The 20,313-nt window shown below is 34.3% G+C and overlaps 1 protein-coding gene across 1 annotated transcript; it reads right to left on the bottom strand.

The window, feature by feature from the left end:
* Positions 1-313: 313 nt before the first annotated feature.
* LOC130614207 (uncharacterized) lies at positions 314-9,859 on the bottom strand. The gene is made up of 8 exons (XM_057435630.1): positions 9,752-9,859; positions 8,667-9,163; positions 7,281-7,304; positions 6,332-6,568; positions 5,795-5,986; positions 3,945-4,037; positions 2,844-3,322; positions 314-2,597 (listed from the first exon to the last, which is right to left on the bottom strand). Exons 1-8 carry the CDS (start codon positions 9,820-9,822, stop codon positions 2,544-2,546), a joined length of 1,647 nt encoding a protein of 548 aa, XP_057291613.1. The 5' UTR covers positions 9,823-9,859; the 3' UTR covers positions 314-2,543.
* Positions 9,860-20,313: the final 10,454 nt, after the last annotated feature.

The following is a 20,313-nucleotide window of genomic DNA, read 5'->3' as shown; positions in this document are numbered from 1 at the left end:
TTTTGCAAAAACTGCAGAAGATAATTCACAGGTGCTTACCAAAAGTACTTAAAAAGCAAAGGATAATAAAAAAAATATTATTCGGAAAAAAATTGAGGCAAAATAACAACGTCCAGAAAAAAATTAGAATATCATGCAGCAGGTCATTTCATGTCTTGAACGCATGGCGTCTGACCTTGAAACCCGATCAATTGCGCAAGTATAAACAAAAGGAAACTGGTGATTTTCAGTCAGGACGGCATGGCCGCGAATATAGTTAATAAGTTCTGAAATTGTAAGAATAAGTAACAACTTAAAAACTACTCTACAACACTTGCTTATTAAGAATTCATAATTCATGAGTTACAAGTCTCTCTTTAAATTAGCTCATTTAACGTTGACATCTACATGTGGTCCCAAAAATTTATAAATATATAGTAAACAGCTTTATATGGAGAAACAATATAAATTTTGGATGGTTGCACGATTGTGGATTTGAATTAAAAAAATAATTTGACTAGAATCCCTGCGGCTTTAAGATTTCCGCTAATTACCACGTCAGAATTTCCAATAACCTGGAAAATGAGATTTTACATTAGCTAGCATTCTCAGAAGTGAAAACATTTGGGAGACAAGTATTTTTATGTCTGTTCGGCTGACTAGAGATCTTTCTGCCCCAGTGCAACTGCCCACATGCTCGTCCAGGCCAACATAGAGTTGGAAAGCTGCTATTTGATTATTTTGTTTTTCAAATTTGATCACGTATCGCTCTATTTTTATTTAATTCCTCGAATTTGAATTTTATTTTATGTGTAATAGAATGCAATTTTTGGATACATTTTGAAGAAACAGATTGTCGACGAAAAAACTTCTTTATTCACGTTACCGCCAGCCATCATTGTTAAGAAAACCTTGCCATGCTTTCCTTTTTGCGTACTTTTCCCTGTTTAAATGATAATTGGAGATGCATTGATAAAACAGATCAAATTATTAAATCGGTCAAAATTCAGTAGACATATAATGGCGAATTAAAATGGATCATGATTAATATAAGAAGATTCTAATAATGGAGAGTCAACTATTATAAAGTGCTTGCCGTTAAATCCTCTAATGAAGCCTCCTTTGTGTAAACGCCCCCTTTAATAAACACACCCTTGCAAACCAAAATATTTATTAAACGCCCCTCTTATCAACGCCCCCCCCTAATAAACACCCCCCTAGTCGTTAAATAGAGAAATATTACATAAAATAAAACAAATGACAAGTGTTCATTCTCGCTCATGTTGTTTGGGTGATTAATTTCTTTAACTTTCGCTTTCAAATGACCGTGGTTTTTATAAAATTGGCTTTTAAAAATAGTATAATAAAATTGATAACTCCGATTGGAGTTATCGACTAAATTAGTTTCCTCATTTTCTTTTCTCCTTGTAAACTTAAAACTTGTATAAATGATGAGCTGCAATTTTTTAATTAGCGCCTTCCTCTTTTAAACGCGTTTCTCCAAAAGATGCCTCAAAAGCTGAAAAATTAAATAAGTAATTCAGGCGTTTATTCGAGGATATACGGTACGTGGAACAGAAAAAACGTGCGAGATGTCTTTTGCGTAGAAAAAGAACCAGCGAAAAAGAAAGGATTATATGTTTCCGTAACATTAAAATACTCTGCAACAACATTTAAAATTAGAAGCTTTCCTGAGATCGTTAAATTTTCTGGCTTTATTAAATTTTTATGTTTTTAAGTTTTAATTATCGTTATGAAATTTTGACCCTCTTTTTGTTTCTTTACCCTATCGGTTTTTTCGTTCTTCTCAGAGCGTACTGCAGTGCTGTTCGTGCTTACTCAGTTCAAGTCATAAAAACTTTAGCGGTGGCAGGGTTCCTATTGTCCGTTATATAAAACAGTATTTATTTTTGATAATGTCTCACTGGGATATTTTAACACTTGCGTTATAAAATAATTACATTTATTATATACCTGTCAACTCTTTTTTATATACAATAAATCTAAATGTTCCGTAAAACCATGCAATAACTGACGCGATATTCCACGATTGTTTTGGTATTTTCAATTTGCAATGCAATGACTTCCGTAAAACGTTCGAGTCATCAAATTAAAATTTTTCTGTTTACGTTCGGTCAAAAAAATAAGAAGTCACATCAAAGAAAAAAAGTTGTTAAGTATATAATAAAGCATATATTGCATGCCCGTACGCTGAATATCAAGTTTATCCACTCGAGGTGAGCAACATTCCACATTGCTCAGCCGAGTGGAATTTTGCTCACCTCGAGTGGATCAGTCTTGATATTCAACGAATGGGCATGCAATATCTGCTTATCATGTGATTCATTGCTGTATTGCAGTCAATGTTTAATGTCCATATGTATATAAATATGTAATCGTGTTGAATTTTTGCCTCGTCATAAACAATAAAATTGTTTTTCCACATCCTCCAAATACAGCTCCTCTAGACTTCGAACGATAATTACAGTATTTCTGTTCCGAACAATAAAATCTAATCGATGTGAAATAGAATGTTTGATCATTGAAACAGGCATCTGCATTTCTCATACATTATCACCTTCCACATTTTTTCGTGAACTGAGAAGTGTATCATAGACCTGGATAGAGAAAACAATATTCAGAACCTGGTTTAAATTTCATAGAAACTTCATTTAGATGGATAGATATGTATAGTAATGTAACAATCGCTAGTTGTAACATTTTTGTAGGGAAATGTATTAAACTATACTATCAATGTTGTGACGCAAAGTAAGGGTAGGCATAGAGTTGCTAGCAATTGATCGGCAAGGGCATTTTGACTAACAGAGAATTTTTTTTGGATTACTTAAATTCTAAGAACTTACCGGAACAATTTTATCTCCTTTCAACATAAATGCCCCAGCCAATGCTCTCTGGGAGTTATCATCGCTTTCACCATCTTTCATAGGTCCCAATTTCGAATACTGTACACATTCTTGTACCCATTCTTTCACCACATTCTCATAGAAACAATTTTCGTGATCATCCCTGTAGTTGTGACTTTTCTCATTGTGGCAATTATTGAGCACATCAGGCAAGTTATTATATTTAGACTGATATTCTTCTAAGCGTTGCATCATTGTACTGATATTTGATGGAATATCAACAGGGGAACTTGCCATTGAATCATGCAGCAAACTAATCAACCAGTCTTTGATGCAATTTGAACAAAGACAATGACGAAAAAGTTTCAAATGTTCGTAAATTTGTTGAACTAGCATACTGTCTTCTTCTGTTCGCTTTATCAAGATATCTATAGTCTCTGGGTTCAAGACTGTCTGGTCATACGCTATAATGTTTTTAGCTAAAAACACAGGTAATAAGTTTAACAAACGTTAATTTTACCTTCATTATTTAGCCGCAGCGCCACAGTTGCACGAGTTTTGAATTAATAACCGTATCGTTTAAAAAACGCACAATCTTTGTGCGGGAAAAATCAAGCCTTCTCGCGATCTTGGAAGTAGGATACGAAAGTGTAATTGATTTTGAAATTAAACGTCTATCTTTTAGCACCTTTTTGTAGCTATTGCTGCGAGGATGAGGCAAAAGATCAACTTGCCTTAAGAACTGTAAACGCCAATTATAAATTGTCGTTTAAACAGCAAAACCTAGAAGTTCATTACCAAGCATAGAACATAAAAAATCAAAAGAGTAAAATACGAGAGAAGCAAAACTATTTACATCATCAGTTTCTATGTACAACTAGTTGCTAGTTTATGGAAGAACCATCTTTACCTGGTGTTAAAGTCAGCATATATTTAGTCTATGCATTTCGATTGGGTTTCTGACAATTTTGGGACATTTTTCACTTTGGGATAGCAACTTTTAAACAGCCATTTTATCAAGATTAGGGCATTTGTTTAACAAAACGCTTTTACGTTGCCTATTAAAAATATATGTAATTGAAAATATTTTTATCTACCTACGTTTTTTTCGGTATATAAAAATTGCCAAGATGATACCAGTAATCACAACAACACCAGCTGCTATACCATACGCCACATATGTCACAGGGCTGTCTATAATTAAAAATAATAAAAAATATGTTACTTTATTAACACTTTTAAAACATGTTTATCGCGTGCTACGACAGGGTCCTGACACTTCTGTAACAATATTGATGATAATATTGTCGATATATATAACACAAATTGTATAGTATATACATAACACTAAGAACATAAATGACCTTTTTGTTCTAAATCAATATTTTATGTCATTTTTTATAGCTGGCCTGGCAAATATGTAGTAGAAAGACAGCTTGAACAAATATGTGGTAGAAAGACAACTTGAACAAATATGTGGTAAAAGTCAACTTGAACAAATATGTGGTAGAAAGACAACTTGAACAAATATGTGGTAGAGGGACAACTTGAACAAATATGTGGTAGAAACACAACTTAAACAAAGATGTGGTAGAGGGACAACTTGAACAAATATGTGGTAGAAAGACAACTTGAACAAATATGTGGTAGAAAGACAACTTGAACAAATATGTGGTAGAGGGACAACTTGAACAAATTTGTGGTAGAAACACAACTTGAACCAAGATGTGGTAGAAACACAACTTAAACAAAGATGTGGTAGAAACACAACTTGAACCAAGATGTGGTAGAAACACAACTTGAAAAAATATGTGGTAGAAAAACAACTTGATCAAATACGTGGTAGAAAGTCAACTTGAACAAATATGTGGTAAAAAACACAGCTTGAACAAATATGTTGTAGAAAGTCAACTTGAACAAATATGTGGTAGAAAGACAACTTGAAAAAAGATGTGGTAGAAACACAACTTAAACAAAGATGTGGTAGAAAGACAACTTGAAAAAGTATATGGTAGAAAGTCAACTTGAACAAATATGTGGTAGACAGTCAACTTGAAAAAACATGTGGTAGAAAGACAACTTGAACAAATATGTGGTAGAAAGACAACTTGAACAAATATATAGTGAAAAGACAACTTGAAAAAATATGTGGTAGAAAGACAACTTGAACAAATATGTGGTAGAAACACAAATTGAAGAAATATGTGGTAGAAAGTCAACTTGAAGAAATATGTGGTAGAAAGACAACTTGAACAAATATGTGGTAGAAACACAACTTGAACAAGTATGTGGTAGAAACACAACTTGAACAAATATGTGGTAGAAAGACAACTTGAACAAATATGTGGTAGAAACACAACTTGAACAAGTATGTAGTAGAAAGTCAATTTTATTTGTATAATTGAATGTTATTTATGATATGTTACACAGTTTTGTACCATGATTTACTTGTTCTGTTTTTATTGTGTCGAATAATATAAATAACACTACAGTAATGGCAAAATATAAGTAAACATGACATCAGGTTTCACTTTTCAGGGCCACAAATGAATAAATTGATTGCTTTCAAGTTAGCATTTGAATTGTTTACAGTTTAATATTCAATGTCTAAATCTTCAAACATGCTATTTGTTGACGACGTCCTAACGACCATGTTAGTGAATTTCGCAACCTTTGACGGCACCAATATAGATTTTTTAATTGTGCTAGAAAATGCCGCTAGCAAACTGTAATTGCTTCCTAACTCGTCTACCTGTGTGCAAAAGTGGCAACTTAGAGGTCTGCCCTCTTTTTATCTGTTTGGTCATGTTTGAAAAATGACACTAAAACTTCCTTTGGTTTTACTAACTTTATGCATCATTGTAGTAACGACATAAAGTAGTCATTAAACCATTTAATATGAAAGTAATTCTCTTTTTGTATGCATTGAAAGGATATGCACAATCATATACCTGAATTTACTTTACATTCCAAAATTCCACATGAAAGCCTTTCGTCGCTTGGTCCCAATAAGGAACAGTTGTTCCCTCCATACTTTGGTTCGGGTGATGAGCATGTGCGAAAGCGGGATTTGTAACGTTCACTTCCACATTTGCCAATACAGGCACCAAAATCCGACCATTGTGAATAATTTCCATTGATCACTAAAAATATTAGTATAGGAATAAACAATTTTTTATTACCGTGAATTACAAAGTGCATTGTGCAAAAATGAACCCACCCCACATATGCCCTCTCCCTTTAGCTAGTTTATTGTTAGGTGTTTTACAATACATTGCTTAATGCCGAATATGCAGGCTCTTGCTGGTACCAAATTCTAGCCGGTTATTCAGTTATTACAACATGTAGAGTTTGTTTGTGAATTTTGTTACAAATCTGTCTCAGAAAACACGTTAGAAGGAAGACTTTATAGTAAGCAAACAAACAAATGAGTGAAAAACTTCATCACGTATCAAGAGAATAACATTATGAAAAGGGTATTTAGCTACCTGGGCATTTTGGTACATCGCAATACTGCCATTCTGTTCCATTAGGTGAAATATAGCACCATGGAATTTCCTTGTAACCAGATGGATTCCGACAAAAATTCTCGTTTTCGTTTAAACCGGAGATATCTAGCAGACTGTACTGTTTGAGACATGCGGACGACCACGGCAGACAAGTTTGATTAAATTTTGTTTTATTTATATTCCCAGCATAATCAAAACCATTCCCATCACATGTATCTGCAAAATCAAAAATAATATAATACTTACATTATTGTGATTTGTATCTCATGAGCTCTTAAATACGCAAGAGAAACTGTTTCTTGCGATTACAAAAAGTATCCATAGTCTTATAGACTATCATCTACTACTTTAGCCTGGTATATAGGTTGTGCGTGCCGAACTTTTCCGTAATTTTATCACGCCTTTGTTTGACTTGGCGTGACACAACATTAACAACTTTATGCGCATACTTTAGCCTGGATTGGCATTTAGTTTCACACCTCGAGCCATGCGGTGCGTCACGGCTAGATATTGGTTTTAGAAGCACAATTATTTAAGTTTGGTAAGTTTGGCTCGTCATGTCAGAACTTATAGGCCTAATGAAACGAAATCAAGTCAACTTATATCTCTTCAGAACAAACAGCCGTGTCGTGAAAATCTTTTTGCAAGCAACAGAGATGCAAGTTACGTGGTTATGCATGAAAGAACTTGAGCATGGTCCTCTATATATTTTAAATATATCTGGTTTGGATTTTACAAATGTAGTACAAATATGTAGGCAGACGTTTCCCATACTTTAACGAGCAAAGAGCAACATCGAAATTATAAATTTCTAAACCGTGAAAGCGAGTTTCTGCACTATAAATTTCTTGCACCGAAGTAACAGCTTTTTGGCATAGCTACTTAGAATTTTCGCAGGTTAATTTTGCTAAAATTGTATTATTCTTACCATTCTTCTGAAATTCATTGCGATCTAAATAAAAGTGGAAGATTTTATCGTTACAGTCAATGCAAGTTACTTTACTCTATTCTGATAATTTTCCAGGATGACCTCACCATCTTTTTTCTGTAACATTGTAAATGAAGGCCCTTTGGATTTGTAGTAATGCATTTAAAGACCCGATATTTCAAAACTAACCTCTTGGCCTTAAAACAATGTTTCCTGGATGGCATCTTTATCAAGTATTACAAAAGTAAGTCCAGGTAGTTGAAGATAAAGCAATATCCAAATATTAGAGATTGACAGAATCACTTAAAATTTAAGCATGATTTGAACTTAGCTGAAGTGAAAAAGAGATAAAAAATTGCCATAGAAACCGCATACCTTGTGAGCACATTTCATTGTCCAAAACTTTATTTATTTTGCTAGACCTAGTTTTTTCACCTTGAATTTTTGTCGTTTAGATTTTCCACCCGGTTGAGAACATTTAACACAACCAAATATTATCCTTATACTAATAATATCCGTATTCATATTTTAGCTACAAACGTAGCTGCATCATGATTAGGAGCCTACCGCTAAACAACATATATACAGCAGCTAGCTGTATTTATATTGTTTAGTTAAGGTTTCGTTTATTAGAAAATATTTTTATCCTAGCCAGCATTACTGTTTTGTTCTGAGTTATCTTCACTGATCTCATTTTTTGTTTTTTAATTGTGGTTATCTGCGGCTACCTCTAGTAGTAAAAAAGCAAAAGTATGCAGTGTATTAAAAACTTTAGTGAAAATCTAAAGTTTCTTGATTCAATGAGAGTTCTACTGCACACAAATTAACAACACTATTTCGTAAAGCAAAAACTTTGGATGTCTGTTTTTGCTAGAAGGAAAACAATAGGCTGTATCCTTTGTTTCTATTTGTGGTAAAATCATTTTTGAATAATAGTTTATTAGATACAAAGCGTAAAGTATATGTTGTATCAGTCCCTCCACCCAGATTTTCGGCACGATTTACGTGCTCTTAGGCGCCTCATCTAGAGATCAGTGGGATCGCCACAAATAACAAAAAAGATATAGTTTCATCGACTTTGCTGTAACGAGGGAGTAACAACTAGTCTCTACAACAATACCGGTATTTTGTCGGTACGAAATGGTTGCGTCGCAACTATATCCTGGACTTCCTCACACAGTATTGAAATTACTTCATGCTAACAAAAATGCACGAAATACTGATCGGAAAATATTTGAGGCGCGAAAATCTAAGGACCAGTAAAAGAGTGGATTCCTCAATGAGCTAACAAATAGTTTTCCATTTAATTTACTTTACCTTATCACATTTCAAGGCCGCACTTTGACACGACCTGCCAAAACAAAAATAAAGGCAATTTATATTCACCTGTGATGAGAAGACATTCCGGAGCAGGATTGGATAACGTTGTTGGAAAAACATTCGTGTCGTTACATCTGTAAATAAGCAACTCTGTCAACAGCGATTTCACCTCTGCACTTATAGTGATACTTGCAAACTGCCTAACCATTTCACCAAATTGATTGAGATCATTCTTGCATACACCATAGTGCAAATGCCTGCACGTTTCAGCGCATATTTTTTGAGGTTGTGGTTTTGTCTTGTTAACATCCGTCCATAGTAGTGGTATGTTTTGACATTTTGGATGCAAATGTGAACACATTAGGGAGAACAGCAAGTCTGCGCATGTGCTGTTGCCAAGGACAACTCGTATCAGGTTAATTGCAGATTGTAAGTCTTCATTGTATTGATCAATTTTTTCTTTGTTATATGACAACTGGTTGCCAATATATATCGAGCAGGCATAGGTGCGAGTTGTTGGAAATACTTGACAGTCTGTATTTGTTTTTGTAGGACATGTATCACTGAAAGAAAAATTAATATGCAATTTTTAAATTGTTTTTCTATTCGGGTGCATATTTTAACTAATGGTTGAAAAAACCATGATAAAATAATTTTTTTGTTGATGAAAATGCAAATTGTTTCAAGATAAAAAAAAATAAATGTGCGGAAATTATGATTTAAATTTTGAATTAAATTGAAAATCAAATGACCCTAAGGGTACATTCTTTTAGACATGTTCCTAAATCTGTTCTTTTTTGTCAAACTTAAACGGTTCTTGATTGTTCTAACCTGGTAGACACGTCGATTCCATAAATAATTAAGTTCCTGAAAGAACGATTGCTTTAATTTTTAAGAACGTGTAAATTTGTTCATGTGTAATTTTTATAAAAACATGCATGTAACGTATGAGCAAAAAATGTAAATACAACTTTAAGTATTCGTTAATAATTCTACATTATTTTTTTGAAGGAATTTAGACTGAGTATTTTTAATACGCTCTTAATTTCTGGAAAACTACTTTGAGAGTGTTAAAATCTTAAAATTAACAAAATCAAGTGATCAAAGAAACAAAGGTGTTTCTATTTTCTTTTTAAAAACAGTATACTTACTTTAATGTTGCATGAGCTGGTAAGATGGAACCCAAGATGAATACGATGAGAAGATATTCCATACTTTTCATACTTATTATTATTTTACCTATGCATAAAAATAGATTTCAAAACGACGTTACAGACGCCAGAATGCTACTACTAAAGTTATACGACATGAAAAGCATTCACAATGTAAAATGAGGAGGCTAAGAACTAAATTGTATACACTTTTTATAAAGAAATAATATATACAAAAAGGAGGACTGACAATGCAGTAAGAATTGGGAGGAGTCAAAGGGAACTAAAATACATTCAAGGCCATTCTAATAAAAAAGCAAATTATAATGGACCATTCAAAGGATACTCTAATACAACGAATATACTAAAATACTCTTTATATTTAGCCGATTTTATTTATTTTCTGCACCATCAAGGTAGTAGGTGTAGTGTCAGGCACAAATACAATGAACGAAAGATTGTTTTTGGCTTTGAAGCGTCTAAATACAAACGACGAGAGACCATAAACAAAATTATTTGATCATTTGATATGATTATAATCATTGAACAAATTATTTAGATACGCTTGGATTGTTAAAATCTTTGTACGAAATTGTAATGAAAGAAAAGAGAAATTCAGATTGTTCGGAGCAACGAACATGCAGAAAAACAGCAATCCACGAAATGAAAGTACTTAAACAAATCTCTTAGACGTTTTTTATATTCGGCATAATGTACTAATAATTTTTAAAATCTTCCCCCCCCCCCCAGAAAAACAATAATTTGCCCTTCCGGATTTAAGTTTAATGCGCCCTAAAACAAAATTGTCTCCTCAGTATGGCCAACAAGTCATGCGTTATATGATCGTTCAAAACGCAAAAAAAATTCAAAATTTCTGAATACGCTAGGGATACAGAACTTGGAGGTTCATGGAATATCGTTAAAATATTTTTAGCTCAAAAAATTAGAAGTGTGTTAGTAATATGTTACTTTTTGAAATCTATATTCCTTACAAATTACTAAGTAAACAAACAACAAAATACAACACAAACAGAACAAATCTTACAATAAAATTGTTTAAAGGACTTGATTCCAATTACTTCTTACAAATGATTACATTACTGCTTATAATCTTTTGACAACAACAGGTTTTATTTAAAAAATCATATAATTTAAACTAATCCCTTTATTTTGTCATTCCGTTGTGTATTTTATGGAACGAAACTACATTTTAAAAAAGCTCATCGTCACGCCAATAATACACAGACTAGATCAATTAAAAACGCATCATAGTAATTATATGTACCATATCAAGTACTATACCAAGTACCATACCAGCTAATCAGTACAATGCCGATTATTTAGTACCATATCGGTTAAACAGAACCATACCGAGTGTCATACCAAGTACCATACCAAGTATCATACCAAGTAAACAATATTATACCAATTAAACAGTACAATATTAAGTACCATGCAAAGTTAACAGTACCATAACAAGAACCATATCAGATAAACAGTACGATCTCGAGTACACAGTATCATACCAAGTCTCATACCAAGTACCAAAGCAAGTAAAAAGTGCCGTACCAAGTACCATACTGAGCATCACACCAAGTAAACACGATTTTACCTAGTGTTATACCGAGTTAACAGTATCACACTAAGTGCCAAACTACGGAATAAGTAACATACCGAGTATTATACCAATCATACCAATCAAACAGTCCCATACAAGTCTCTAACAAGTACGTTTTTATGACAGAAAAGAAGTCACAATTAAGTCGTAAATAAAATACAAGATAAAAAATACATAAGACGAGTCGGTGGCCCGTAGAAAAATCCACGGGTTCGCCCGTCTTTTATATATCGCATTTCGTGTGTCTGACTACTGCAACTACCATTTTGCGTCGCCGACATGCGTATACGGGTGTTATAATATAGATATATCTAAGAATTTAAAAATTCATAGCAATTGCGTCTCTTATATATTTACTTTAAGGTTCAGATGACTCCAGTGAGTTCACATTGCATCAAAGGTAAAGAAAAATGTTTCTTAGCATAATAAAGGATAAAGAAAAATGATAAATGGGATAAAAATGTTGAATGACGTCATTCAGTCTAGGTTGACGTTATCGTATATTTCCAAACCTGAAGAAGGAGAAAGCGGTGAAACATTTTTTGAGTTACCATGCAACACACATGACGTCACACCAAAATTTTTGAAGTGTCTTGAAGCTTACAAAGAATGATGATATATCACTTAATTTTAATCCCTAAAAAGTGTATGCTTCCAAAAACATTAAAAAAAATTAAAGATTAACTACTTTAGCACCCCCTTACGCAAAATGGTTAACCGTAACAGTTCAAGACAAGTGTTGCGTGGTAGAAACAACTGCAAACGTGGAAGTGTTAAGAGAAACCGAAATAATAACATCTAACACAAACCTTATAAACATTGACGTTCAAAAAGATATAAAAAAATTTCTCGCATAATGTAAAAGTATTTTGACTTTCTTTCCTTGCAGTTCCACTTCCGTTGTTTCCATAAATGTATTGCCATAAGCGTATGCTTTTAACATCTGCGAACATATAATCAAACAAAAATAAAAACATCATAACGAAGTTAGATCAGATCTTAACACCACAGTTCTTTCTCCTCCATCTTTTTTCGACATATAGATTAAAGAACAGAAATCTCTTCAAACAGTAATTAGGTATCTTACTTTCGTATTCAACGACATGAAAATTATATGAACTAATCCCATAAATGGGTTTTGAATGAAAAAATAATATCTTTTATAAAACACAAATGGTATAGAAATGTTTTTAATATCTTAGCGGCCATAACAATAACATATTATGTCAACTTGTTTTAATAACTTTCGAAAGTAAACTTTAAGTATCATAATACTCTCATGGAAATGACTAATTTTAAAATTTTAAAAATTAATTTTAAAATTTTAAAACTAATTTTAAAAATTTAAATATTAAAGTCAGGCTAGTTCCTAGGACTACAGGATCGAGCCCAGTTGGTGGTTCAAGCACACGAGCACAAGTCTTCACTTCCGCCAATCACCAAGTCGTGTGTTTCGGTAACATTACCTTCATCAGCCCATATAGATTTTCTTTTTTCTGGGTACAGTATATATTATATGTATCCACTTGGACCGAGCGGGATTCGAACCAGCGACCTTTGGGTTAGCGCCCCATTGCTCTGCCAACTGAGCTATCGGTCTGATAGTGAGGCGAGTTTGCAACTGCTTTTTTCCTCACTACCGGATCTAGCACAGTTGGTGGTTCGGTCCCACATCGATAAGCTTTCAAATCCATCAAGTCACGGCTACTTACCGCGCCGTGTCGTTTCGGCAAACCTGCCTTCTTCAGCAGTGTAATCACATCAGGAACTATTTTTATATATACAGTAGACCCCCGGTTATTCGAAGCTCCACGGGGGATAGGAATTTACTTCGAATAAACGAAATTTCGAATAACAGAAAATTTTCTTATATTGGTCCAATTTTCACTCTGACGGATTTTTTGGATTTGAATAAAAAAGTAGTCATATCAAGTTTCTACTCTGTTTTAAACGCAACGAGTGTTTCAAACGTTAAAATATACAAATATAATGTTTACTTAAAACAAATATCAACAATAACCATTCTTCATATCTATATTCTTATGAAGTGTTTGTGAAATAGTTTTCAATAAAAGTTTGCTTTTTGCCCTCGGTAAAGTGCTGGTTACATTTGTTGGTTATCGCATGTAGTTTTTTCCTTATTTCATCACCATCTTTATCAAAAAGCGACCAGCGATTGATCAACTCCAGGGCATCTTCTATCTCCGATAATGTTGGTTTTTTGTGGAGGCACATCGTTTACTTCGATTTCTTCATCATTTTCGTCTTCCTCCTCTACGCTCTTGCCGTCAGTATCATTACCAATGGATTCTTCATCAGTCAAAATAGTTTTATTGTTTGTAGAAATCTCAAAATCTATGTCGATGAATTCATCAGCATCAAATCTATCGTTTACTAAACCACTCAGCTCGTTGATGTTTTCTGCAAGTGATTTAAATGGGTCATCCTCATCATTAATACCTGCAGTTTGTGTTTCTTTCGAGATACCTGCTTTCTTAAAGCAATTAATTACGGTATTTATGGATACAGCTTCCCAAGATTTGACCAAAACTCGCATTGCTTCAAGAATGTTGATAACAGGAACTTCCTTACCGGCATCGATGTACTTGAGCTGACGCTTAACAACATTAGAGCGATAAAATGGTTTCAATGCCCTAAGTATTCAATGAAATTTCCTACAGCAGTCGAAAAGAAGTAACAAAATCATTATGGATCTTATGTCATTGATAGTAAACAATGAAGATCAGATGGAGATAATTATTCTAAGGAACTTTAAAACAACTTCAACCGTTATAAGGGTTTCATGTGTACTGAAGCAAGTGGCAACCTGTTATTGGACAAGTTCTTAAAACACGAATGGAGCCTATGAATGAAGTCGACAAATATGCTGTGACTGTCCTTGACAACAAGGAGAATAACATAATTAACGTAGTTACCAAAGGGACAAAGTGGAAAATATGCAAAGACTATATTTTACTTCCTAAGATCTGATCCATTGAATAGTTGTTTTGTGAAAGTCACAGGTAAGGCGATAAATGTGGGTGATGAAAAAGAAATGCGAATCCCTTGTTTGCTTGAATTTTTTGGAAATGGTAAAAGCATTCAACTTTTAAAAAAATTGCTTTGTACATAGTTTTATTTTTAGGAATAAAGACTATTTTTCTTTTATAAAAAGTGTTTGAATTCTCACTTTTACTCCAGCTATTGTCAAGAATTTGGAATAACTGAGAGAATATTGAGCTAAGGGGGTCAGAAAACCACTTCGAATAAACAAATTTTCGAATAACTGAGAGAGATTTACTCTAAAACGAGTTAGAAACTTCAAGCGGGTGAAAATCGCTTCGAATAACCGAGAATTTCGAATAAATGCAGGTTTGAATAACTGGGAGTCTACTGTATATATATATTAATCACAATTTGGTAAGTATATTTTTGTCTGGTGGAAATGAAAACTTGAACCGAGCGGGATTCGAACATATATATAGCGTTACTGTCGACAAAATTGAAAAAATATATGTAGTGATTTTAGGCGCTGCATATGGAAATATGTTTTGTATTTTTTACCGTACATTCCAACTTCATCGCAAGGCTATTTGTAATTCTTTTAAGTTGGGATAAAGTCGTAACACCATTGAAATAGACCTGGGAACGGGGCTTGTCTTTTTGACACATTAAGGGCTGCCTAATTACCTGTCAAGTGTTAAATTTCTAGCATTTACTTCAAAAATAATACAGGAATGGAATCCTCCCTAGCTCTGAACGTCCCTAAAAAGTCCAGTAGGAAGCGGCGGTCAAAAAGAAATATCGCCATGACGACCTAGTTTCTGTTGAACACGTTTTTTCCTCATACAAGTACAAAATAAACTAATTAGTTAATTAAAATGCGTGGACATAAACAATAACGTCTAAATCTCTTTAATAATAGCCGTCGTCTGTCTGTCTGTGTGTCCGCAAAAGCGCCGTCCCGTAACGGAAACACGGAATTTTTAAAATGCGCACCAATACCAAATGCGATATATTTTTGTCCACTTTATTGCGACGGGTAAATTTAAAGGACGGGTGACCCCGTGGATTTTTCCACGGGCTAACGACTAGTAATTTAATAAACCTGTTGTAATTGCAAGCTAATATATATTACCCAGAAGGATAGAAAGAGAGAAGGAAACGAAACTCGAATTTAAGACGCAACGAGCTATTAAATTCTTTATTGTTTTTCAAAACAACGAAAACATAACCGCGAGGTGCTCGACCCAGTTTTTTCGTGCAAAAAAGATGATGTTAAACTTTCTTTTTCGCAACACACTATTCAGGGTGTGTGCTTGACTCCATACTGAATGTGGTTATGTAAACAAAAGGATTAATCGAGGACTTACGTATGATGATTGAACCAAATTTTATTTTCTAAATGAGGGTGAGAGCTAAGCTCGATAACCCAAAATCCTACTTTGAAGACAGAACATGAGTATACCTAATAAGCGCAAAAGACATAAAGAAAGGAAGGGCACCCGCGTACTTTAACTATATATTTTTCCATCTTTTGCGCAAGCAGAGTATGAGACTTTAAAGTATAAACGCGGCAGCGAGTGTGGTAAAAGACAGTGAGAAAGATGAGATAATTTAAATAAACTGAGCAAACTTCTTTTAACAATACAATGTTACAATAAGCAGGTAAATGTTAAAAAACGCAAAATAAAATTTGACTTGTTACTTTCATAACTGAGTCAAAAAGCGAGGCACCAAGATCATGTTACACTGCCAATAACATTTCTAAGAAAGTTACGTAAAAGGTAGAATCCCTACTCCAAGCGCCATACTTTAAAATGACATCTAGAGGTTCCCCTGTAAATTCTGCTTTGCTCCCAGAGGCTAAACGACAGCTACCTGGGGGAGAACATTGGTATCAATAACAGCTGAGGTAAAAACTGATTTTACCTTTCTTGATAGTGTATTCTTAGAGGCAGCATAGTGAGGCTTCCTAAAATTTACGGAGCAATTTCCTTAGATATCAACTGATTTCTTTTCAACAAGTAGGCTTTGGTCCTTTGGAGTGGCCATATATCTGGGTTAAAATGGAAAGCCCTGTACATCAAGGTCCTATCAGTCTTTTTAGGTCGTGTTGTTTTAAGCAAGCCAGGTAAGTGACATAACATCAGACTTGTCGAATTCGATTTTTAACTGACCGGTTCAACTTTTTCGATTAATCGAAAGGTTTTTAGCCAATCAAAATGCTTATAATCTGTACATCAAATGTGCGTTCAGAAAAATGCGAGTTTCCATGTCAACAATAAACATTATTAGAGGACGTTTAAAAACAAAAAAAGATAAAAAAGAATTTAACGAGATTTTTATCAAAAAAGAAATTAAAATAATCTTCTCACTCTAACCGAAACTTGTTTAGTAACAAATAACACACTCCGTTTCTAACGTTTTCTTAAATTTTTAGTTGTTTTAATAATAACTGTAACAGCAGCGAGTTTATTTAACTCTGTCTTCACTCTCTAAAGACATTTTATATTGGATGATAGGGATCATTCGACCTCCCAGTGCAATATTGTATCCATCATCTGATTGCACCTGAGTAATGTTTCTGGTTACCTTCTCTCCATGATGCTGCAATATTATTGACAGTGTCTGCTGGAAATTCTTCACCTTGAAACGATTCCCAGGACAGGCAGCATGAGCAGCGATAAGGTTTGGTACAGATGATGTTGCCTTTTTGTCCCTAGTAGAAATAACAATCTAGACAAAGGTGGAAATAAAACAGGTGTCCTGTAAAACATATTAATTGCTTGAGGAAACGAAGGCTGCGATGATCAGAAAGGTACTACAAGAATGCCTGTGGCCTAATCCATATTAATCTTTGCAAGAAATTTCCCAATCAAATTAAAAGGTGGAAAGGCATAAAAGTTTAAATTCGACCAGATTTGAGCAAAGGCATTTACAACTTTAGCACGCTGATCAGGTCTGAATCTGGATGCAAAAAGATCAATATTAAATTTCCAAAAAATGTTAAAAATTACGTTAAATTCAATCCATTCAATATCTCAAAGTTGTCTTGGTATAAAATCAGCTGCAGCATTTAATACGTCGAGTATATGACAAGCTGATAACCAAACAAGTTCTAGCAAATTCCCATATTTCAACAACTTATTTATTACAAGCAATCGAATGAAAGCCCTCCTGTGTGGCGTTATCCATTCTCAACTGAACATGTCTGTATTGTCTTATTTCCAATGCAGCCAATTCACAGACCAACGTCCACCTGAGAGTTTCCATCAGTGCCACCCCAGTCCTTAAGAAAAAGCATCAGAAGATAAAATTATTGTCAGTTAAGCAGAGCTTAACACGGACCCTAAAAACACTAAACATTGAGTAGGCTGTAGAAGTTGAGTAGGCTGTAGTAAATCTTAAGCTGCTCAAAAGTGAGACAGTGCTTCTTTGGCATTATTCATAAGTATTACCTTGCAAATAAGAATCGTCTATATAAACAACAGGTAGATGATCTGCCCCTCTTAAAGCTTTGAAGGGCACTTTAACAACTTTGGTAAAGATTCTAACAGCTGGACCAAACTCAATGGGTAAAGCTAGAAATTGTTAGAACTTTCAATACCAAAAAAGAACTAAGAACTTTTGTAAGTCAATACTTCCCATCCAAACACCTGGTTTGGTAAGACATGGAACATCTTGCAGTGTTTCCATTTTAAATGGCCATATCTGACAGATCTATTTAACTGTTTTAGGTTGATAATCATTTTTAAGCTACCATCGTTCATAGACACATGAGATATGTCTAAAAGCAGTTATTTGTTAGTTGTATCTACTTGGTTACCTTTTTTTGTAAAAGTTGTTGAATTTCCTTACTTACGGTCTTCTTGCGAAAACTTCACAGGGTGAAAAGATGAGACTAATAAATTCCATTTTAACCTCATGTTCAGTTATGTCTAGGAAATACATACATGAAGTGGTGGTCATCCAAACACCGACAATGGAAACTGATAATGCTTAACTGCTCAAGGTCAGCAAAAACAAAGTCTTTACATACCAATATGACTTCAGCGTTTGAGTGGACCTTGTCAGGAAGTGGTGGTTTTTATAAGTTTTTTTTCGTTCTTTGACTGGTTATAGAGAAGGAATAACTATAGAATGTCTTTTTGCACTCTTTGAAGTTGTTTTTTGATATGATGCAGACGGAGGTCAGGAGACCACTTTCCTAGTTTTCTCCTAAGCTTGCAATAATTGGATTCATCTCCAAATCATGTCCAAGCAGGACACATCATTAGGCAATCCTTTTAGCTGAGCTATTGCACCGACTAATCATACTCTCTAATACTGATTTAGCTGCTGCTTTGCGTTACCGATCAGACAAAGGGGATCTCTTCCAATGTAGTGAAATGGATGGCTCTATAAAAATTATGTTTCTTCGTTTTAGTGTCAAAATAATCTTGTCTGCTCATTGTAAGATATATGCTTGGCGATTTGAAATGGTGGTTTGCAGTTCCTGCAATATCAGATCATTGTGATCTTTTGCTGTATGCCCATATAGGTTCATTTTATCTCTTCATATAAAAAGATGACAATCAATGAAATTTGGACCTCTTCCAGTCTGTCCTTTAATTTCTCATCGGTAAGTTTTTTAAACCACATGAGTTTAGCCATAGAAGCTAGAGGTGGAACCACTTCAGTTCCAAAGATTTCTTTATCGTGGTATTACTTGATGAGGTCATACCAAACCTCTTAGTCTGGGTACTCTACCTGGTCTTCCTCTTGCCCCAGCATCTCATTCACGAAGCCATACTACTGATTGGATTATCATCTTTTATACTAGACCTCTTTGTAGAAGAGCTAGATTATACGTCACTGCAGTTAAAACTGTCTGCTGAGGAAGACCTGGATCTCTTCCTTCCTCTTTACTTGACTTGGGGTTATCTACAGATATGGAAGCATTTGCTTAATTTTACTTATCTGCACCATGACTCGGACAAGAATTAGCTTCGTTTTAGCTACAGTACTTATTCCCCTGAACACTACTTTTATGCAAATCTCTTTTACACAAAGCTAAAAATAGATTTTGTTTACTCTTCACCTCTTCCAATTAACCCTGTTCATACCAGCTTAACCCTATTTATACCGTGTCAACTCTATTTATATCGAGTTAACCCTAGCCATACCGGGTAATACCGGAATGCAACGCAGCGGCCCTAGTTTAAATTCCGTGACACCTACAAGGTGGCCATATGTGCGAGTCTGTAACCGTTTCATTGTTACATAAAAAAATTATTTCAATTACAGCAAATGCTCTCATAAACACCACTGGCGTTTACTTAATTTTCGAGAAATCTTAGCAGGGCGGTTATTGAAGACGAATGTTTAGTAGAAACTGTGTTTGGTAATTTTTGCCATAACATGACATGTTTACATTATAAAGTCAACACAAATAATATCTTGAAATAAGGAAAAATCTAATAAACGCCCTTGTGATTGAAGAAGGGCGTTTATTGGAGACGGGCGTTTGATATATACCCCGCAGAGCATTGCCACATACCTTATTTCTATATCCATTCACCTTCAAACACTTATTCTAAATGGATTTTTATTATTATTTAGTATGTTAATTGTTTAAAATAGTCATGGAAAACTTCACGAGTGATCGCTGGTCGTACATAATTCCCTCATAGCTATTGAAGGGGTGATCAACATGTATATAGGTGCAAAAATAATAAGGTTCCCGTTGCTAAAAGATCACAGGAATATCAGCTACAATTTTAAACACAGACAGAATACGGCTTTATTGAAAAGTCTAGCCGGGGAACCGGCGTCAAAACGCCGGATTAAGTCATAAATAACTGTTTGACTCGGCGTTAAACACAAGACTGTAAACTGTGCCACACATCTAGATGGAGCGCTTTAGTACAGTATGCACTATGTCGTAAATCGAGTGAAGCGC

Source organism: Hydractinia symbiolongicarpus, chromosome 11 (genome assembly GCF_029227915.1).
Source record: "Hydractinia symbiolongicarpus strain clone_291-10 chromosome 11, HSymV2.1, whole genome shotgun sequence".
In the NCBI taxonomy this organism is placed as follows: domain Eukaryota; kingdom Metazoa; phylum Cnidaria; class Hydrozoa; order Anthoathecata; family Hydractiniidae; genus Hydractinia; species Hydractinia symbiolongicarpus.
This window is presented reverse-complemented; position numbering and strand designations above follow the sequence as displayed.